The 23,424-nt window shown below is 36.5% G+C and overlaps 1 protein-coding gene and 1 long non-coding RNA gene across 9 annotated transcripts; one reads left to right on the top strand and one right to left on the bottom strand.

The window, feature by feature from the left end:
* Window positions 1-1,251: 1,251 nt before the first annotated feature.
* Window positions 1,252-23,087, bottom strand: LOC125370085. Of its 2 annotated transcripts, none has more exons than XR_007215789.1 (2): window positions 22,773-23,087; window positions 1,252-1,813 (listed from the first exon to the last, which is right to left on the bottom strand). It is a non-coding gene; the product is annotated as an uncharacterized LOC125370085 (long non-coding RNA). The 2 variants fall into 2 exon arrangements; XR_007215788.1 differs by lacking the exon at window positions 1,252-1,813 and adding an exon at window positions 7,715-7,957.
* Window positions 1,620-22,599, top strand: LOC8281787 (extracellular matrix-binding protein EbhA). 7 transcript variants are annotated; one of them, XM_048373877.1, is made up of 32 exons: window positions 1,651-1,760; window positions 3,042-4,469; window positions 4,616-5,063; window positions 5,735-5,850; window positions 5,966-6,199; window positions 6,283-6,807; window positions 6,894-7,130; window positions 7,276-7,705; window positions 8,288-8,463; window positions 8,584-8,982; window positions 9,099-9,551; window positions 9,682-10,060; window positions 10,139-10,197; window positions 10,338-10,874; window positions 10,947-11,456; window positions 11,537-12,040; window positions 12,152-12,607; window positions 12,733-13,257; window positions 13,388-13,927; window positions 14,015-14,734; window positions 14,823-15,491; window positions 15,596-15,793; window positions 15,899-16,054; window positions 16,144-16,287; window positions 16,412-16,582; window positions 16,665-17,732; window positions 18,178-18,447; window positions 18,536-18,652; window positions 18,747-20,882; window positions 20,988-21,134; window positions 21,221-21,463; window positions 21,663-22,599. In XM_048373877.1, the coding sequence occupies exons 1-32, from the start codon at window positions 1,710-1,712 to the stop codon at window positions 22,347-22,349; spliced, it is 14,733 nt and encodes a 4,910-aa protein (XP_048229834.1). In that variant the 5' UTR covers window positions 1,651-1,709; the 3' UTR covers window positions 22,350-22,599. The 7 variants fall into 7 exon arrangements, with proteins under 7 accessions (XP_048229832.1, XP_048229834.1, XP_048229835.1 ...); XM_048373878.1 differs by having other exon boundaries at window positions 9,682-10,197; window positions 12,733-13,096; window positions 13,199-13,257; XM_048373875.1 differs by having other exon boundaries at window positions 1,620-1,756; window positions 9,682-10,197.
* Window positions 23,088-23,424: the final 337 nt, after the last annotated feature.

Below are 23,424 nucleotides of genomic sequence, written 5' to 3'. Positions count from 1 at the left end.
AAGAAAAACAACATGAAATCCCTATAACTACATCACCAAATCTATCAGTAATGCCAGACAAACCTATAACAATATTAATTTTTTCATTTCTTATTTTCAAAAAATATCCTTCAATCCAAAATTTTAGTTTAAAATTCATTGCAATTAGATGCATATAACATAAATAGATTTTGAAAAAACAAGAGCTACATCATATTCTCTCTTAGACCTTTGATGAATTTATACAAAAAGAAAAAAGAAGAAGAAGAAGGATCAATATGTTTTCCATGATCTTCTTAGGAAAATAGATTAAATATGTATTATGTTTAAGAGTTTACTCATTAACTCATCTTGCTTGAGCTTACCGGTATGATAGTAATACAGAAGAATAGGTAATAACCTAAAGTGCTAATTAGGTTGTACTAATTGCATTACTAAGCAATCAAGATTTTAAATGCCACTGTCATATTAAACTTCAAAATTCATCCAAGTAAGAATGCTTGGATTAGAAGTTCATATATATATATACACACACACAATAGAGGTTGAGCTCTGGGGGCAACTAATTGTCGGGCCCCCCACGATGGCCGCCTCTATGTGATTTTGATGTTTATACTGCAAAAGATTCCATAATTCTCTATTTAAGATTATCGTTAACCTTAATAGTCATTTAAAAAGTCATCATCATTTTTTGTTATAGTTGTAGAATCTGGCTTGTGGGCTTGGTTACAGTTTACAAAACTAACCAATTACAGCACCCACTTCCATTGTCAAAAGAATTCATTGCTTTTAGACTAATTCAGAAGCTAATCTTGAATTATATTTTCCCACCAAAATCAAAGCATTATTTGTTAATTCAATCTAAATCCATCAGTCTTCAAAATGACTTGACAAAAGGATATCGCTTCAATCTCACTTATTATGTGGAAGATGACCTTTCATTTAATTTCACTATAGAACGTGATCTTTTCTAAGGCAAATGCTTCTCATTCCAATCCTTTTACCATGCATCATAATTACACTATATGTAGCAGAAGATTGTTTTGGTGTTTATCATCCTATCTAACTTTAATATGTACCAATACTTTTGTGCAGTTTCTTGAGCATTAGTAGTGAAAATTAACAGTGCAAATATCACTCCTACAATTTTTTTTCAATGCATTTTAGGCAAGGCAAGTCATAAGAATATAACTAAATATATAGTATTGCCTTTCTATGAGGAATAGAAAAGGACTGTTGCCTTGAATCATCAAAACTCTACCAGAAAAGGAATAATCTCCAACCAATTATATTCAAGAAAGGAGCTGGATCCCCACATGACAACATATATAGCCTCCTGACAAAAAGCAAACTGTTAAAAAGGGCATGCCAATTTCTTTCTGTTGGTGGAAACCACTCAATTATTTTTAGTCTAAAAGAACTAACGATTTGATCCAAGGTAACTGTGCGATTTCACTAGGAACTGCGCTAGTGACTAAGGCATGTGAATGGCCAATCTGTAGGACCATGCATATCTTGCCAACTCACCAATAACATTAGCATAAATATATCAAGTGGCGATTTGTCACTTACTTAGCCAACTTTAGCATATAAAACATCAGCAGATTATTACAGGTACCTAATGATCCACACATTTCAAAGTTCTGAAAGTCTCTAAATTTGCAGCCAATAAAAGCTTATATTTTACGAGAGTTTAGATCAAGACTTGCCTATAGTTCGACTCGTCTTGCATGAAATGGCAACTGAAGCTGATATTCCGGAGCCTGCATCTTTATTGGTATGTAAGATCACCTGCTTTCTCTACTGCACGTTTTTTTTACCGCCTTGTTTCTTGCTGTATTTAGTGAATATGTGATTAGAATCATCAAAAACATTCAGGAAAAGGTAACAATCTTGCAAGATCAGTGACACAGCTAAAAGACCAGTAGCCAAGCAATAAATTACGTCTAATCTAAAGTATAAGCAAAGATGTTTTGCCTACATATTCCCCTTTTCTTTATGAATCTAAGAAGCAGGAAGAAGAATATTCAGCCTTCGTTCGGCTACCGGAACACTTTCTCTACATATATCTCTCTCTCTCTTTATTCAAAAGCTAAACGACAAACCAACAGTAGTTTTTTTTTTTTTTTAATATTCCAGTAGTTAACTATTCTGGATCAGACAGTTTCTTTTGTTTTTCCAATCGCTAGAAACCATGGATGTCTGCAGAGCATGTTTAAACTTGTGTGATCCTGGGATCAGCCTCCAGCTGATACCAAAATATATTTCAGAAATTTTTTGTCAATAAGATAGTACTAAAATATATTTTCTGTTGCAACTACATAAGAGTGTCCCATGACGTCCTAGTTGGAAGACTATAACCATTCTGTACATATATATATTGTTTACCATTTTGATAAATAGCAAAGATCTGACTGTTGTTAATTTTCTAAAATGCCGAATAGTATTCCATTGAAATCCTCACTTGGCAACTTCAGCTTATGTTCAGATTAATGACTGGATGATCAAATCTACCGGAGTTTTCTTATGGCCTCACCCATGACTCTGAGATAGCTATTTTACCCATATGCCTGGCATGCATGCAAATATAAACACAAGTTTTAGCTTATATTTTAGGGACATTCTATTGTATGGGCCCTACCCTTAACTAGCCAATAAGAGATGTATAAATAATATTTTAAAATTAAAATAATAGATAAAAGCTGGCACTTGGATTATTTTTCACTCTCTTGGCAGTGCTGATATGCCCAGATGTAGGACGGATCTTCCCAATATTTAATGTTTCTTCCACAAAAGTCCTAGTCAGATGTTCATATAAGTCAACAAATTTACTTCAGTAACGCAATTTCAAAGTTCAAGCATGTTCTTAGATGATTGGTATTTGCAAAGACTTCAACTAATAATAATAATCTTAACTCCATTTGCTTGCGATACATCCCGTGTTTTTTCTTATTTACATTTTCTATACAGAACTCTTTATTCAGCCAGAGAGTTTTTATTAAACGAAAGGTGATACTGTCTATATATAAATGTTAAAACGCATTTGTTTTTTGTTTACGCAGGAAAGAGAAGTTCATAGACACTTGAATCCAGGAGAGTTTAACCACCCTCCTGAAACTGCTGATTACCTCGTCATGGAAGTGTCAACTAATGCAGATGTTAAGGCTATAAGTAGTAGCTTTGAAGCCAATGCTGGAGCGACAGTGGGTGCGAGTTTTTTAAAATCACCCTCAGTCGCCGGGGCTCCTGAGGAAGAAACCAGAGAAACACAAGAAACTCATCAGGCGGATGAGATACCTTTCCAATCAGAAAAGGGAATGCTGAAAGATAAAATTTTCACGGTTGCAGAAGAGACGGGAAGTAAAGAAAATGAAGTTTCATGTGAGACAGAAGAGGCTGCAGAAAAGGAAGAAAGAAGCCATGAGATTTCAGATGCTACAAAACTCAAAACTAACAAAGAAGCTAGCATCCTCGAGGCCAGCTCAGCTCTTCACACCTCTGAAGACTTGGACACCATTGTTGAAACACAAAGAAATCCTTGCCTAAACAATGAGGAGAAGTGTCCCCGTTTGGCTCAACCAATTGAAAAGATAGAAAGTGAGAATGAAGGCATCAGGCATTATGAAATTGAACAAACCTCCTCAATAGTGGCAGCAAGTCCAGACAATCAGAATGATAAAGAAGCAAGCTTGACAATCATAGAGAACGTGGAAGAGAAGCTTGACATTCCATCTGTTACGTTGACAAGAGACAAGTCAAGCACTCCAGAACCTGGGGTTGAAGCAGAAGACAAGCTAGAAGAGAACTTCAATATAGCAAGCAAAGTGGAAAGCCAGGACATAAAGATGTCAGATGAGAATGATATGACCTCACTCCTAGAAGAAACTGAAGAGAAAAGCCATGTGGAAATTCCTTCTGCCCCACAATGTGAAGAAATGTATTTGCAGGAATTGGGAAAAACTGAGATATCCAAAGCAGCCTCAGAAATTTGTCCAGAAGATGCAGTCAGGAGAAGTCAAGAAGAAGAATGTGATATTCAAATAATTGAGAGAACACTTGAAGCTAAGAGCAGAGGAGCTGAAGAAGTCAAGGATGAGATGAGCCCTGAACAAAAGCTTGACATTTTGTTGACGAAACATGAGGAAGTTAAGCAAAACATTGATGAAGAGCAGACTGTCTCAAAGGCATTAGCAGAGGAGAGCGGAGACGAGAGAGGGCATACTTCCATAGCTGGTGAAGACGTCATTGATGCTATGACTGCTCCAGATCAGAGCAAGAATGAAACGGAAAATGAAAAGATACAAACATCTTTGGAAATGGTTACTGAGAAGATAGATAGAACTGCTTCAAAAGAATGGTCTGAAACAATAATACGTGCCAAAGAGGACGCATCAATTGAAAATCAGGAAGAAAGCTTTGACAGAAAGGAGAAAGAAGATGAATCAGTAGACAATGAAGCTGTCAGAATTGACGGAATTCCAAAAGTAGAGGTAAAAAACAATGTGCCTTCAACCATTTTCAATTCCAAAGCTTTAGTTATCTTGCATTGCCTCCTTCTTGCATCAAAGTTAATACCACAGCATCAGCAATATCACCTGTATTATAATTCTTTTCACCAACATTTTTCTTGTTGCAGGATCTTCCACCAACAGAACTGCATGCTAAGACTGAAATTGCTGAAGTTGAGAACCCGAACAAGAATGAGGATGTCTTAAATGCGATTCATTTATTGGAAAAAGAAACATTATTGGTAGAAGGTGAAAGATTGGACAAAGTCTCTGATTTTGGGCCTCAAGACCAAATTTATGAAACAAATGAAGCAGCTAAGGATGAGGAAGAACATGATGACAATGACTCCCAAGCATGTGAAAGCACAATGAAACCTAGTTTAGAGCTTCCATCAGAAAAAGGGACAGTAAGTACAGAGCCAAGCTCAGAAACAAGTGAAACAGAGATTGAAACATTGAGCAAGGTTCACAAATTAGACTCTGAAGAAAATTTAGAGACTACAGAAGCTAAAAAGAGCATGAAGGAAGATATATGGGAGGAAGCCTGTGAATCAGAGATACAAAAATTGTCAACAAGTAAGTAATTTTAACTCGTCGCTGGCCAGAGGATGCTTGCATAATTTTTCTTTAAGAAAAATTCATCACAAAATAAACTTCCACTACTTAAGCTATATGAACTGTATTGCATGCTTCTTTGCCATTACACAAGGTGAAAATCTATTGGAAAGGGGTCTAGACAATCAATGGCTAAGAAAACAAATAAATAAATAAGTGCGTGCACTCAGAATATGTCCTGCGGAGGGGCTGGAGACATCCTTCACAAGCACACACACTGCTTTCTTTCAGCTCAGGAGACCAGAAAAGATATCAAACACAATGACCATAAGCAGTCAAGTGTGCAATTCCTTTTGAGTCCGGTGGTTAGCTTAAAGCAATCAAATAAAATTGAAATAATTTGCGCAAGATCCTGGTAAAATGTTTTCTTGGTTCTTCCTCTCTAGAAAGATTTAATTCCTTGTTAGCACTTCAATGTGCTGAGACAACACAATTGCCTGGTAAATGTTTTCTCGGTCCTTTCTTTCTAGAAAGATTTAATTCCTTGTTAGCATTTCAGTGTGTTGAGACAACACAATTGCTGCCTCTTATGTCTCAAAAACCATGACCTTGAAATATTCTATAGTTGTTTGCCAATCTCTATACGAGAGAGAGAATGACAGAAAATGATGGCCCTGGTACATCTACTGCAGGTGACAATGCTGAAAAATGTCATGCTGAGGAAGCAAATGAAAACATTCAAGCAGCAACACCACTGAAAGATGAAATAGAAGATGATGGGAAGGCCAAAAGTATCATAGATGAAGAGGTATCATTTTACACATACTGAAAAATGTAGAACCTTATCTGTTTAGTTCTTTTAAATCATTTTTCTATGATCACACAAGCTACATCTATTAATACGAGTGCTTTATGGATCTAAGGTGACCGGTATTGGCGAGGCCGATGATGAATCAAACATAAGTGACAATGTTGCACACCTTTCATCAGAAATAATTATCCAAGAGAGAGATGAGAGTCCTCAACAGACTGAAAAGCAGGTGGATGCATCCAAGGGTGAGGATACTGAAGCTGTCTCAGAAGAATCTGTTAAAGAAGGCACAGTTAAGAATATTCAAGATGACAAAAACGAAATAGACAAGTCCAGCAGCAGAGAGGTCCGCAGACCAGATCCATTGTTGCTCTTCATAAAACCTTAACTTACTTGTTTGTCAACCGTTCCGTTTAACTTCTTATGCAGATTTTTGAAGAGTCTGAGACAGCTGAAAAAGTTGATAGCATTTCAGATGAATCAAAACAGAGTGATGAAAATCCTGACTCGACTCCTGAATGTTCATTGGTTAAAGACCAGGAAAGTCTGCAATGTATAAACCCAATTGTAGAGCAGGCTTCATTGGCAGAAGAAATTGACAAGGATGATGAATGTTCAATGGGAAAGGATCAAAACACAGAGAATTATGATAGGCTAGCCAAGGCCGAGGAGCACAATGAGGTGATGTTGAAGGGTGAAGGAGATTCAGAACACATATTGCGGAGGAATGTACCTGAAGAAAATATTGAACAACCACCAATATCTGTAACAACTGAGGCAGATGCTTCAAGACAATTGGATGATGACACTGTACAAGACAGAGCAGAAGAGATAGAAAACGAAGAAATCACAAATGAGAGCAATTTTAGAAGCCTCTCGCAGGTAACTGTCGCACAAGATCCTGCTATGGACTTCCAGAATAATAACAAAAGTGCTGAGAAGTCAGACAAAGAGGTGGGCATGAAACCCTAAAGTACCTTATCCTCTCTATTTCAGTTCAGGGTATTGTTTGTTTACAAGAAAGTTAGTGCTTTGTGCAGATTCCTGAGGAGTGTGAGGCAGAAGGAACAGGTGACAACATTGCACATGAAGAAAGCCCCAGTGAAATTATTCCAGCACCACTGGCAGATAAAGTAGGTTCAAATGTATCGTCTGAATCTTGCGATAAAGATGACACAGCGGTTGAAAATCAGGAAGAAAGCTTCACAAAAAAGGAGATAGAAGAGAAGTCAGTAGATATTGATGCTGTCAGAGAGGATACACTTCAAAATTTAGAGGTCAAACAAAATGAGTACTCTTTTCAATTATGAAGTTTTATCTAACCACACGGCATCCTTGTCACATTATGAAAGTGACTATAAAGGATCAATAATGACAAACATATGGCCAAAGTTTCATGAATTTGCTTTCCTTGTTATGCAGAATTTTCCACCAAGAGAACTGAATGTGAATATTGAAATAGCAGAAGTTGAGATATCAAAAAAGAATGCTGATGAATTAAATGAGACTCGTCCATTGGAACAAGAACTGAAGGAAATCTCAGATTTTGAACCTCAAGACCATGTTCACAAAGAAAATGAAGCAGCTCCGTATGAGGAAAAGCATGATGAAAGTGACTCTAAAGCATGTGAAAGCATAAATAACACCAATTTAGACCAGCCATTTGCAGAAGGGGCAGTAACTATAGAACCAAGCCCAGAAACAAGCGAAGCGTATATTGCAGAATTGGAAAAGGTTCAAAAAACTAATCCGGAAGAAAAATTAAAGACTATAGAAGCTGAGATGATTGTAAAGGAAGACGTACAGAAGAAGGAAGAAACCTGTGAGACGGAGATACATAAACTGATAAAAAGTGAGTAAATTCAACTTCAAACTTGCTGGAACAAACTGATACTTATGAACTATAGGTCATATGATAATATTTTTAGTACAAAGGATTACAGGAAATATATTGGGTGATGTACCTCACAAATCAAACACCAATCTCTTTGCAAAGAAACCAACAACTAAGGAATTTACAAATTAAAGAAAAATCTTTCAGGATATGTCCTTCAGAGACACTAAACCATCCTTCACAAGAACAATCTGACATGGCCTTCTTTCCCTAGCCACCAAATGAGAGAAATATCAAACACTAAATATGAGCCAAAAATGCAAATTCCTTTTTGTTTTGCTAGTATACCTAAAATCTAAAGAAATTCGTCAGAATTGCACTCAATAGTTTACACAAGATTATAGAATACAATCTTTTTTTTTTTTTTTTGCATCTTCTTTACAGAAGGTTTTAATACTTAATATGCACTTTAGTTGAGAAAATACTAGTGCTGCTCCTTATGACACAAAAAAATGTACTTGTGTAAGTGCTATGGCTATAGGAATTTCTCTGTGTGTGAAAGAAAGAAAGAGAATGACGGCCCTTGGACTTCTGCTGCAGGTGATAACTGTGGAAATTGTCATACTGAAGAAGTAACCTCAGATAAATTCTGCAGTACTGCCTTTTTTTCCGAGACAGTTGAACAAAACTTTCAAGTAGCAACTCTTGATAAAGGACCAACATCGAAAGATGAATTAGACTTCAATGAGAATGCCAAAAGTATCATAAGTGAAGAGGTACAATTTTTTACATGCAAGTGTTGGCAGAACTGGATCTCAATTTGTTTAAATTTTTTTAGATTCCTTTTCATAATAAACAACCCACATCTATTAACACAAGTGCATTGTGGACCTAAGGTCACTGATGAACAGAACAAGAGAAACAATGTTATGCACCTTTCATCAGAAGTATTTAATGAAGAGACAGTCAAGAGCCCTCAACAGTCTGACATGGAGGCAGACATATACAAAGGAGAGGATATTGAAGGGCAAATAATTGGAGGCAACAATGTTTCAGACATCTCACATGAAAATATAGAACACCCAATGGATGTGGTATCAGCAGAAATAGAGGCTGGTTCTTCAAGTCGAACAGATGTAGAAGAGGTAGTAGAGAGCCCACAATTGAATGAAAGAGAGGCAGAAATTGAAAAGGATGAAGAAGTTGTAAATGAGAACAATGCTAAAAGCTGCTCACAGAATCCTGCTAAGGATTTCCATGATAATGGCATCAATACTGAGCAGTCAAACATTGAGGTTAGAATAAAAAACTAAATCAACTAACTTTCAGTTCACAATCTTGTTGTTGACTGGAATTTCAATAGCTCATGCAGATTTTTTTATGTAAACTGAAAAGTTAATCTATCATGCAGATTTTTGAGAAGTCTGAGGTGACTGAAACAGTTGATGGCATTGTAATTGAAGCAAAAGAAAGTCATGAAAGCCCCAACATAGTTAGAGAACAAGGAAATCAGCAAAATCAAAATCTAGCTATAGTTGAACCTTCATCCATAGGGAAAACAGATGAAGATGCATCTCCAATCAAAAAGAATGAAGACATACAGGATGATTCTGAGCTAGTGAAGGTTGATGAGCACAAAGTGATATCAGTAGAAACTGAGGTAGGTCTTTCAAGTCAAACAAATGATAACACTGTAGATGAGGGAGTTGGGAGCCTTAAATGCAACGATAGGGGGGCAGAAATTGCAAAAGATGAAGTCGCGAATGAGAGCAATAGTAAAAGCCTCTCGAAAGAAGCAGTTGCACAAGATCCTGTTAAGAATTTCCTGAATGATGACAACAGCGCTGAGAAGCCAAATGCAGAGGTTATAATGAAAGACTGAACAACCTTATTCTATTAGTTTCAGTTAACGATTTTGTTTGTTGTTGACTGGAATCTCAGCTGCTTATGCATGATTTTCTTTTTCAACTAAAAAAACTCAGTTTCTCATGCAGGTCTGTGAAAAGTCTGAGACAGCTGAGAAAGTTGATAGCATTGTAACTAAAGCAGCGGAAACTGACGAAAGCCCTGACCTAGCCAAAGAACAAGAAATTCTGCAAATTCAAAACCTATCCATAATCGAGGCTTCCTTGGAAGAGAAATTTAATGAGGACGGAATTTCCATGATAAAGGATGAAGACAGAGGGAATGAAGCCCAGGTACCAGAGGTACAAAAGCAGAATGAGGTGATATTGATGGATAAAGAAGGTATTGAACAGATATTGCAGAAGAATGAATCCAAAGAAAATATTGGACTGCCATTGAATGTAGAATCTGTAGAAACAAAAGCAAGTGCTTCGAGTCAAATAGATGATACCACTGTAGAAGATAGAGGTGAGCAACCTCAACGCAAGGTTGAAGACGTCATAAATGAAATTAATACTGAAAGCCTCTCACATGAATCTGCTGCAGAAGTCCCTGTTCAGAATTTTCAGAATGATGACATTAATACTGAGAAGTCGAACACAAAGGTTAGAATGGAACTCTTACACTATTATTCTATCAATTTTAGTTCACAATCTCGTAATTCTTGTTTCTTAACCAGAATCTTGGTATGGATATTACTCTTTCCCATTTCTATTGTCAACTAAAAGGTTAATATCTAATACAGATCTTTGAGAAGTCAGAAACAGCTGAAATAGTTGCTAGCATTGTAACTGAGGTAATACAAAGTGATGAAAGCAACAACTTATTTGAAGAGCATGAAAGTCTTCAAAGTCAAAGGGCGACAATAGATGAGGCTTCATTGGCAGAAGAAATTGATGAGGATGGATCTTCCATCAAAAAGGATGAAGGCAGAGAGAATAGCACTGAGCTAAAAGAGATTGAGATGACTGAGGTGGTATTTGAGGGAGAAAAGGATTTAGAAAAGACATTGCAGAAGAACGAATATGAATCCAAAGAAAATATTGAATCATTAGAGGTGATATCTGCAGAAACAGAGGCAGGTGCTACAAGTCAACCAGATGATACTGTAAAGGAAGAAGTTGAGAAACCTCAATGCAAAGAAACAGAAGTAGAAATGGAAAAAGATGAAAACATCATAAACAATAGCAATGATAAAAGCATCTCACAGGTTTCTGTTGCAGCAGATCCTGTCGACAATTTTCAAATTGATGACAACTCTGCTGAGAACTCAAAGCCAGAGGTTAATGAAACTCTAAACTATATTATTCCATTAATTTCAGTTCACAATCTTGCTTATTGACTAGAATCTTAGTTGCTCATGCAGAGTTCAGAGAAGTGCGAGGCAGCAAGAACAAATGAGATCATTTTGGATGAAACAAATCAGAATGGTGAAATCCCCTGCGACACTATGTCATCTTCCCTAGCAAAAGAAGTGGACAATAAACAAGATGAGGAATCTTCATCTGTAGGAGAACAAGAAAGTATGCAAAGTGATAAACTAACTTCACCAGAAGCTTCAATTCTGGATGAAAAAGATGAAAGTGCCTCTTCTCCCAAACCAGATGAAGAGGATGATAATAATGCTGAATCAGAAGAACTTGAAGTGCAAGGTGAGAATGAGACATTGAAGGGCAAAGAAGATATACAAGTAGTAAGGCAGAAGTTTGAAATGGAGCCGGAAGTATATAAAGGAGAAGATACTGATGGGCAGATAATTGAAGGCAACAATACTTCAGGCATCACACAAGAATCTGTTGTAGAAGAACCAGTTAAGATCTCCCAAAATGATGAAAATAACACTAAGAAGTCCAGCAATAGAAAGGTCAGCATGAAGATAAACACCTTATTGATCTTTGCTAACTTTTTATTTGTTCGTAAATTAAAATTAAATCTCTTGTGCAGATTTTTGAGAAGTCTGACACAGCTGAAACAGTAGACTGCACTACAACTGAGGAGAAACAGAGTGCTGAAAGCTTCAACTTAGTTAAACATCAGGAAAGTCGGCAAAATGAAAACCTAACTGTAGTTGAGACTTCATCCACAGAGAAAATTTATGAGGATGGATCTTCCATACAAAAAGATAAAGAATTAGCAAATATTGAGGAGCACAATGAGGTGATCTTGAAGGGCGAAGAAGATTTAGAACAGACAGTGCAGAAGAATAATACCAAAGAAAATATTGAACTGCTATTGAATATGGTATCTGCAGATACAGAGGCCGGTTCTTCAAGTCGAACAGATGATAACATTGTAGAAGAGGTCAATGGGAGCCCTCAATGCAATGTAAAAGAGGCAGAAATTGAAAAAGATGCAGTCGTAAATGAGAGCAATACTAAAAGCCGCTCACAGGATCCCATTAAGAATTTCAATAATGATGACACCGGTGCTGAGCAGTCAAACACAGAGGTTAGAATAAAAATCTAAACATCTACTTCTACCTATTTCAGTTCAAAATCTTATTGTTAACTGATCCTGCAATTTTTTTTATGTAAACTGAAAATTTAATCTATTGTGCAGATTTCTGAGAAGTCTGAGATAGCTGAAGCAGTCCATGCCATTGTAACTGAAGCAGAAGAGAGTCATGAAAGCCCCAATGTAGTTAAAGAACAAGGAATTCAGCAACATGAAAACCTAGCTATACTAGAAGCTTCACCAGCAGAGAAAACTGAAGAAGTGAGATCTTCAATCAAAATGGATGACGACAGAGAGGATGATTCTGGACCAGCAAAGGTTGACGAGCACGATGTGATATCTACAGAAATAGAGGTAGGTGTTTTGAATCAAACAGATGATAATGCTGTAGATGAGGGAGTTGAGAGCCCTCAATGCAATAAAAGGGAGGTTGAAATAGCAAAAGATGAAGAAGTCACAGATGAGAGCCATATTAAAAGCCTCTCACAGAAATCAGTTGCACAAGATTGTAATGAGAATTTCTTGAATGATGACAACAATGCTGAGAAGCAAAACACAGAGGTTATAATTAAAACTAAACAATCTTAGTACATTAGTTTCATCTAACAATATTGTTTGTTGACTATAACCTCAGCTGCCTAATGCATATTTTTGTTTGTCAACTGAAAAGTTAATTTCTCATGCAGGTTTGTGAGAGGTCTGAGACAGTTGATTGCATTGTAACTGAGGCAAAACAGACTGTTGAAAGCCCCAACTTAGCCAAAGAACTAGAAGTTCTGCAAATTCAAAACCTATCAATAACTGAGGCTTCCTCAGTAGAAAAAATCGACGAGGATAAAAATTCCCTCAAAAAGGACGAAAACAAAGAGAATGAAACTCAGGTGGCAGAGGTTGAGGAGAGCAGTGAAATGATATTGGAGGGTAAAGAAGACGTCGAACAAATATTGCAGAAGAATGAACCCAAAGTTGGACAGCCATTGAATGTCATATCTGCAGAAACAGAAGCAAGTGCTTCGAGTCAAACAGATGATAATGCTGTAGAAGATGGAGGTGAGAGACCTCTATGCAATGAAACTGAGATACAAATGGAAAAGGTTGAAGACCTCACAAATGAGATCAATATTAAAAGCCTCTCACATGAATTTGTTGCAGAAGATCCTGTTCAGAATTCTCAGAATGATGACATATATGCTGAGAAGTCAAACACACAGGTCAGAATGAAAATCTAAAATTTCAGTTTACAATCTTGTTATTCATGGTTGTAAACCAAAATCATAGTTTCTCTAGAAGAATTTTATTTTCTTTTTTATTGTCAACTAAGAAGTTAATATCTTATGCCAGACGTTTGAGAAGTCTGAAACAGCCGAACCAGATAATAGCATTGTAACTGAGGTAATACAGAGTGAAGAAACCAACGACTTAGTTAAAGAACATGAAAGTCTGCAAAGTGAAAAGTTCACCATACTAGAGGCTCCATTGGAAGACGAAATTTATGAGGATGGATCATCTATCAAAAAGGATGAAGATGAAGAGAGTAACACCGAGCTAGCAGAGATTGAGCACCATGAGGTGGTATTGAAGGGTGAAGAAGACTTAGAACACACATTGCAGAAGAATGAATTTGGATCCAACGAAAACATTGAACTATTGAAGGTGATATCTGCAGAAAAAAAGACAGGCGCTACAAGTCAACCAGATGATAACACTGTAGAAGAGGAAGTTGAGAAACATCAATACAAAGAAATGGAGGAAGAAATGGAAAAAGATGAACATATCATAGATGAAAGCAATGTTAAGAGCATCTCACAGGTTCTTGTTGCAGAAGATCCTATCAGGAATTTCCAAAATGATGACAACTCTGCTGAGGAGTCAAACACAGAGGTTAAACGGAATGCTTAAGTTTATATTATTCCATCAATTTTAGTTCTCAATCTTGCTTATTTGACTAAACCTTAATTTCTCATGCAGAGTTTGGAGGAGTCCGACGAAGCAAAAACAAATGAGAAAATTTCACATGAAATAAATCAGAGTGATAAAATCCCCAGCGAAACCATATCATCCTCACTAGCAAAAGAAGTGGAAAGTCCACAAGATGAGTGTAAAATTGTTCTAGAAGATTCAGTAGAGGAAACATCCAAAACAGTTGATCACACAACCCATGAAGTGACTGAGAATAACAAAAGCCTTGATTCACCTCTTCAAGCTTCAACCACAAGAGAAGAGGAAAGCAAGCAAAGTGATGAACTAACTTCCCCAGAAGCTTCAACCGTGAATGAAAAAGATGAGAGTGGCTCTTCTCCCAAACCAGATGAAGAGAATGAGAATAATATTGAGTCGGAAGAACTTAGAGTGCAAAGTGGGAATGAGACATTGAAGGCAAAAGAGGATTTAGAAGAAATATTAGGGAAGGTTGAACTAGGAGAAAATCTTGAACAGTCAATAACTGTGCTATCTGCAGAAATTGAGGCAGGTACTTCGAGTGAAGTGGATGGTAACCCTGCAGAAGAGATAGATGAGAGTCCTCAGTACAATTCAAAGGAAGCAGGGATGCTCAAAGAAAAAGACGATGCCGAGGAACAAATCACAGATGAACAAAATTTCAACAGCCTTTCTAAAGAATCCGTTGAACAAGAAATAGTGAAAAACTTCCAGAATGAAGAAACTAATGTTGAAGTTTCCAACAAAGAGGTTAGTGTGACACCTTAAACAAAAATAGCCTCTGAAAATTTTTAGTTTATATCTCATTTTTTTACTAGAAAATTAGTTTCTTTTGCAGATTTTTGTGTCTATGACGAGTAAAACAGGTGAAAGCATTGCACTTGAGATGAATCAGAATAATGAAAGCCCCAATGCAAGTTATCCAGTTGTACTGATTAAAGAAGAGGAAATCTCACAGGATAAGAAAATAGATCCAGCAGATATTTTTCCAGATGAGAAAAAGGAAGATGATGAATCTTTGTTCAAATCCAGTGAAGACGATGCCAGTGAAACTAAGTTAGCCGAGGCTAATGAGAACAGTAAGAAGGAAATATCACATGGCGAAGATAATTTTGCACTGGAATTGAACAAGAAAGAAACAGGAGAACTTCTTAAATCATCACCAGACATGATTTCTGCAGAAACTCAGACAGGCATATTAATCGAAAATGTTGATAATATTATTATCCCAAAAGAGGTTGCCACCGTCCAGAATATTGAAGAAGATCTGGAAGCAGAATCACAAAAGAATGAACCAGGAGAACTTCTTAAATCATCAATAGATGTGATTAAAACAGAAACTAAGAGAAGCATGCTGAATGACAAGGATAATGACGTTGCAAATTCAGGTGACATCATAGGACTCATAGCCATCCAAAATACTGAAGAAACAGTGGCCATAGAAAAGAAAGAAGACAGGAAAGAAAATATTGATGGTAGCAAAGTTGAAAAAATCCCAATTGAAAAGGTAATAATACAAGGAGATATCTCAAACTAATGATTATGTCCTATCTTTTCCATCACTTAAGAAATTGTTATGCTAATGATGTCAAAACCATATCCATGATGCAGGATCTCAAACCAGCTGCAGAAATATGTGATCCAAGCAAAATTGTGGAGAACGAAAGTATGGAGGAAAGGTCGATGACAAGTGAAATGGATGTAGAAATAATTGATAAGACACATGAAGTGGACTCTGAAGAGAAGTTAGAGGGTATAGAAATGAGCAAGAATAAAGAAGAGGGAATAAAGAAGGGTGATATTGAAAAGGTCCAATATATTACTTACATGTTTGCTTAATCTCAATGTAATCGCTTTAACTTTTCATTTCTCATTGTTATTGCTAATGAAGCTGAAAACTCTTATGCGGTACAGGTAGAAAGGGATAATATGGCTGCTTCCCTGAGTGAAAAGACTGCAAAACACATAATAATGGAAGAGGAAACAACTATAGAAATCTCACCACAATCTGTTGGAGAAGAAACAACTCTAATTTATGGAGACCAAGTGAAAGAGAAACCTAAAATGGAGGTTGGGTTGAAAAATTGATTATCTTTATGCTTTCTATTGACATGCTTATAATTCCTATTCAACATATCAAATTTTCATCATTTGTACAGATGCATGAAGAGCTTGAGCTAACTAGTATAAATAAAGACAGTGAAAGATTAGTCCTACAAGAGGAAAATATTGAAAAGGATCAGCCTACAGAACCTGCTAATGAAACTGAAGATGATGCTGGAGAAGTGGTCAGAGAAAAAGAGGTACATTGGATGTTATAGCTCATAGATTAACTGAGAACTCTGTTAGCATGACTCATTCTTTTCATGTTAAATGTATTTCTCTTTTCCTCTTCTACTTCAATTAAAAGTGCATTCATTCAAATAGATGCATGAGATTATTCATGCTGCTGAGGATGAAGATATTAGGAAACAAATCACAGAGAAAAGCAGCATAATGGAGGAAACTCTTGTATTTTCTGTAACCGCAATAGATGCAGAAGGTCCTCTAGAGAAGGAAAAGGAAGATGAAAATGATACAGTAAAATTAAAAGAAGAGGTCAGCTTCTGAATTTTCTCCAAATGATGATGTTTTTGGCTACCTTTCTAGTTGCATATTTACAGATTCATGTATTTAACAGATAAAAGGCTTCAATTCAGAAGTCGCAGAAGAAATTGCAGCAAGAGGTAATGAGGTACCAAAAGACACCTTGAAGGCCAAACAACAACCAGAATCTGTCCTCTATCCTTCAAAAGCATCTGAAGGAGGAATCCTGCCGCTAGAAAGCAGTGAAGAAACAAAGGGGTTTGAACAAGAAGATAAAAGGCAGTTGGAAAGTTCTGATCCTGACACTCAAGAGAAGGAAGCAATAACAGTGAATACAAAAGAAATGACACTAAGCAGTGTGGATACTAATGCCACACAAGATAATGACTTGAACTTGGTTGAGAAAAGGGACCATGAGACTCCAGCAGAGGCAGATCAAAATGAAGAAGATATAGAGCATCAAATCCAAAACAAAACATTTATTGCAGGAAATGATAAACAAATTGAAATAATTACAGGGGAGATGCCTCTAGAAAAAATATCAGATGATAACCTGATAGAACACTCTGTAATGTCACCAACAGTTTCTGAGGTTCTGACAAGTGGAGAAAGTAAGCCGATAGATGAGAATTCAGCAAACAATACAACTGCCAATGAAAACACAGAAGTTACCTTGATTTCTTCACAAGCAACGGAACCTGTCTACAATGAGTATGAAATCACAACTGCAGAAGCAGTCTCTAAATCGCAGTTTATAGACACTGTAATAGAGAATACAAATGAACAAGCAGGGTCTTACCAGAGTGAAGATCTGGATCGAGATCTTGACAATGAACAAAATATCTCCAAACAAGAATATGCTGAAGTGTCAAGGACAGAAGACACAGGAGACCTAGTTGGACAGCAAGAGTTTTGCAGATCAAAAACTTCGGAGGATAATGAAGCATCAAACGTAGCAAATGAGGTCTTCAAAAGTATGGATTCAATTAATGCGGACAGGAAAGAAGCTGTCCTTGAAGAAGAGGACTTTGCTAAGAAATCTGAAGGTAGCTTAAAGGAAGATGACGCAGTAGAAAAAGCAGCTATTGAACTTGAAGCACTAGCTCAAAACCAAGAGGTCGAGACAACTGAGATCAAAAGCTATGGATATCCAACAGATGAGGTCAGAGCAGTACAATTACTTTTTCTCTTTTGCATGACTAACAATAAATTAAGTAATTAGGTAAAGTAATTTTTTTTTTCTCACTCCCCAATGTTGCAAGGTTAGAGACTGCTTATGGATCCCTCAGAAAGACATTTCATAATGCCATAGAAAGATTTTAAGAAAAAAAAAAAAAAAAAAAGATAATGCGGTGCCATCCTTGATTCAACTGAATAGAAATTGAAGAACTGCTAAAATTCAAGAAACAACCATCAAATATAACTTCTAACACTTCGTCAATTTCATTGGAAACTTCCTCTTACTTGACCAAATTGAGTGTCCACATGCTATGTCAAATATTTTGAATCTACTAAAAATTTGGCATGTTTCAAACAACCACCTTGTAGTTTTTTTTTTCTTTTCTATTGCCACATCTAGCCTTCTGATAACTATCAGTGTGTAACAGAATTTTGAATCTTCTGAGCCTGCAAAGAAGCTTGATTGTACTTCTGAAATCATGACAAGAGATCTAGGCAACGAAATAATCCAAGAAATGGACCAAAATAAAGTTGCAGAAAACAGTAATTCTGAATATCTTGAACAAAACCCCCAAGAACCTCAAGAAAGTCAGCAGGAGACAGAAGAGAAAACAGAGCCAAAGTTCGAGCCTGAAGATCACATTGAAGAAACACAACATGGGGAGGAGACTATCAAGGCTGCCATCTTAACTGAGGAGGTCAGAAACAAGAACTCATTACTAAGCTTAAGAAACTTCCTCCAAATTTCTTGTAGGTTCAATGTTTTTATCGTATATTTTCAAGCAGGTGCACAAAGAAATTGAGAAAGCTGATGGTGGTGAACTGGTTAACCAATCTAACAAGGAAGAAAATAACTTGAAGGAACTCGAACCTGTGTCCATTGAAGATCAAAGAGTTGATGAGGTTAGCTTGACAATAGTTCTATTTGATATATTATGCTTTCTCCACTGCTTTAATTTCTACCATAAACATTACTTGAAACCATGATCTTATTCAGGTTACAGAATCCAGCTGTACATCTGACGAATATCTCAAAGCAACAGATTCCACTGAAAAAACAGAATCAGCATATTCGGAGGTTCAGGAGACAAAAACCATTGGAAAAGAGAACTTAAATACAAAAGAAGAGGAAGAAAAAGAAGTAGAAGATGCAGGTGCTGCAACGGCTTTGGGTTTCTCCAACATTGCACCAAAGAGAAACTCAGAAGAAGTGATTAAGGAGCAGATCGTAGAGGAAACAGATGGTTGTTACAACAAGGAAAAGGCAACAATTGTTATGGAGGCAACAACAGACTCTAACTTGGAAGTTCAAATAGATGACAAGCCAGTGGAGAAGTCTAACTTCCCCTTGGACGATAGCAATTCACATGCAGTTGAAGCTGAGGCAAATCAACAAGACAACATGGCACTTGGAGAAAACTCATCAAACTTGGCATCTCAACTTCCAACCGATGATCATGAGAATGTACAACAGGAGAATGTGGCCATGAATAGTGCAGACGTAGATAACATGGTGGAAAGCAAAAGGACTTCTGATGTAGAACATGAATCCAAATTTCATGACATGGAAGAGTTAAGTACAGGTGAGATTAGAGATGAATATGAAGAAGCTATGAAAATGGTAGATAAGTCTCAGGGTGATGACACAGTTGCAAGCAGTGAAGTTGGTAATAATCAGACTCTCCCAGAAGAGATAAGAAAAGAAGATGAGACAGCATCTCTAGCAATGACTTGCAAAGAAGAGGAGTATGAAACTAAAGTCACAACTGAGAATTCAGAAGAGAACATAGTGAAGGTGATAACAACAAAGGATGACTCTCCCACAAACTCTTCTGCATTGGAGATAACGGAAGAAAGATTCTTGCAAAATGAAAAACCCAGGGAGCTTGAAGTTTGCCAACTGGAGCTTGAAGGAAAGGAAGGCATACCAGATAGTCCAAATGAAGAGTATGAGGAGAAAGGGGGAAATCTAAATGAATTTAAAGAAGAAAGCAGAGGAGCTTCTGAAACAGTATCAAAGTTCAAATGTCATGACCTTGAAGCAGCTACAGGAACTGAAGTTACTAACGGTCAAACACCCACAGAGGAGCAATATCAAAAAGAATCTTGTGCATCACCTTCCAAGGAACAGGAGCTTGGAAGTGCAACTACAGTTGAGAAAACAGAAGAGAGCATAAAGGGAGAAGAATTTCTAGAAGATGAAACAAAAAAAGAAGAGGTTTGCTTGCAAAAGGAAGAATCCAGGGAGCACCAGGCCTCTGAGTTAGAGCTTAACAGTCCAAATGAAGAACAAAAGGAAGCAAGAGCGACTTCAGTTGAAATTGAAGACAAGAAAGATGATTCTGAATCCATATCAGAATCTAACTCAGAAGGAAGAAAAGAGCCTAAGGAAGGTGAAACTTGTTCTGTGCAGACCAATCCTGTGGAGAAACCACAAGAGCAGAACCAGACACCATTCTCTGGAACAGTCTCAAAGGAACAGGAGGATGAAACTTTAGTTATAACTGAGAGCATAGAAGAGAAAAGGCAAGAAATGGAATCAATGGAAGAGACATGCCTTCAAAAGGAAGAGCCCAGAGAGCTTGAAATCTCTCTGTTACAGCTTCAACGTGATAAAACTGTACAGCAGGAGAGACAGACTGAATTATATGAGAGAGAAGATGAGGGTATAGATGGTACACAAGAAGAAATTAAAGAAGTTTCTGAATTGCTGCCCGAGCCCAGTTCTGAAGAGATTACTGCGGTAGCAAAATATGACTTTACTTCTTATCATCCTCTACCAACAAAGATATCCGAAGAGCGAAGTCAGACATCATCAGCTGGATTGCTTTCCGAAGTGCAGGAACATGGCATCTCAACTACAGCTGCAAGCATAGAAGAAAAGAAAATAGGAGAACCTAGAGAGCTCAAATCCTCCCAAGTAGAGTCAATTGACAATGATGCACAAGAAAAGAGTTTGGAGGAAGTACATAAGGCAGAAGATGGGATTCCAAATGAACCATTAAAATTACAGCCTGAACATGAAAATAAGGAAAGAGATGCAGCAACCACAGATCTGATGGCTGAAGAAAATCAGAGCAAAAGAACAACTGCTGCAACTGAATTCATGCATACTGAAGTCACAGAAGAACAGGTGAGTTAGAGAATCAAAGAAACTTTTCTTATCTTCTCTTTTTTCTTTTGCTTTCACGCAAATGTCAAATATTTAAAACTGTTAACTAAGATAGAAAAATAACAGATCAAGGAGGAAAAGGCTGACACAAAGAATTGTCATGCAATAACCGTTGATGAAGCAGCAACTAAGGAAAGTTGCCAAGAAAAGAAGCTAAAGGATGAAGAAAGTCTAGGAGATCAAGAGTTAGCAAAGGATGTTGCAAATGAAGTGGTAAGACTATATAACTGAACTTTAGTCTTTACTTATTTTCTGGTTTCTTCATTACTATAAAGTTTAAGCCTTTATCTAATATACAGTTAAGCAAGAAAATGGAAAAGACCAATGCAAGTGGGACAACTGAAGAACAGATAAGCACAGAAAAAGGAACAGTTGAGAACCTTCACCAGACTTTTATTGAGAATGACACTATCAAAGAGCATTTTCCAGAAGAAATAGGAGAACATGCTGAGGAGGCAGGAAGAAAACTGAACAATGAAAATTGGGTTAATGAGACAATAACTGGAGATGGCAAAAAAGAATCCGTAACTGCAACAGAAAAGGTAAGATTACATTTAGCTCCCCACCTGTAAGTTTTCTTGCAGAAAAAGAAATGCACATATTTATTTTTAAATGGAGCTCTTCTGAGATTCACGTAGACAAGATCATCTTCGCTGATGAGATGTTTTCTGAAATGTTTTCTCATCATTCTTCAGTCTTTTGGAATCTCAAATATGGCGTCTTTATATTTTATCTTATCAGGAATTGGGTGTAGAGACATCTCAAAAAGAAATCACTGCCATCCTTGTGGAAGCCGCCGTCTCTAATCCAGGCATTCATCAGGAAAAGAAAACTTGCGATGAAATTTCGGAATACCAGAAATCCAGAGAAGCAGAACCAGAGAGAATGATTTCAACCTTCAAGAAAGATGTTCCGCAGATGCTGCAAGAAACCATGGAAGTTACTGAAGTAAGTGCATATGCTAAAAGTGCGGATTCAGAAGCAAAAAGACATGAAGAAGAACATGGAGCAGAGTGCATAGTGGACGAAAAAGCAATTGAGGAGACCATGTCAAAAGATTCAGCCAAGATTTCACTATTTGACATGATGCAGAGATCGACAAGAGAAAGACAAGCATCTGCAGAACTGCATGGAGAGAAGAGCAAAGAAGAAAGACAAACTGAGGAGACAGAAAAGGCAAAATCAGATGAAGAAGTAGAAGTAGAAACAGAAGAACATGAAGAAGAAGATGAACACAAAAAGAATGACTCAGGTTCCGATGCTCCAGTAATGGTGGAAGCTTCAAGAGACATCGACATTAAGGTTGGACACAAGAAATCACATAACATATTATCAGGTGTCGGATCAAAGGTGAAGCATTCGATTATCAAGGTCAAGAAAGCCATTACCGGCAAGTCCTCTCATCCAAAGCAACAATCACCAAAATGATATACAAGACCAACAGCAGGTTACATCCACCTGCTAATTCATGCTCAGAGACAAAACCACAGTTGCTTTTTTCCATTTTCTATTTTCTTTTCTTTTAGATTTTCATTACAGTGTTGAGATTTGAGGTTTGTGGTGTGTGTATATATAGGAAATTTTAGATTCTGTATTATTTTTTATAGTGAGTTAAACATACCATGATTTCTACTGTATTACGACTCTCTTGTTTGCAAGAAAAAAAGCAATTTTATCAGATTTTGTTTTTGGTTTCCTACTGGAAGTTGCAATCTCAAATCATAAGAACATTGCAATCTATAGAGAATATGACCAAAATGCTTAAGCACTAGACGTAGCTTGTGAAACGATGTAATTGGAAGTTTGAAACATCAAGAAATAACTTTAAAAAAAAAAAAAAAAAAGACTTACGTGATTTGAATTGATATATTCTTTACAGCATCAACAGACCGCATATTGTTTTAGATGTTAATCAATCGCCTTCAAAACTTGTGAATTCAATCCGTTGTTTTGCCAGTTTATTGAACTTCGCGCGCAAGTTGTATTGCCATAAAAGAAATAGGGAATAAGATGAACTGCATGTCGTTTTAGGACGGTTGTAATATACAATTTAACAAAAACTTCACATGTAATTTTTTATTCTATGTTTTCTCACTGTAAATCAAAATTATTTTCTTCTTCAAAAGTATGCTGTAAAACGATTCTCAATATATACATAAACCGTAAGACCCTACTGAAATAATATGAGGTAAATTAATAACTACAAAAAAATTAAATTTTTAGTGGTTTCTATTTAGACCAACATAAATTACTATAAATCAACAATAACATTTTAATGTTAAATATATATATATAATTAAGAAAACTTTAAAATATGAATCAAGTTCCAGCATTAGAATAGTCAAAATATTATTAGACCTCTCAAGCGCTTTATAAAAATAAATATTTTATATTATATAGTTCACAGATAAAATAGATTTCTGTCTTAAAAATAGATTCATGATTCTATAAGTTAAGTAAATACAATTAATTTAATTATAATAAATAATTAATTTAATTAATT

This window comes from Ricinus communis, chromosome 5 (assembly GCF_019578655.1).
Source record: "Ricinus communis isolate WT05 ecotype wild-type chromosome 5, ASM1957865v1, whole genome shotgun sequence".
In the NCBI taxonomy this organism is placed as follows: Eukaryota; Viridiplantae; Streptophyta; class Magnoliopsida; order Malpighiales; family Euphorbiaceae; genus Ricinus; species Ricinus communis.
This window is presented reverse-complemented; position numbering and strand designations above follow the sequence as displayed.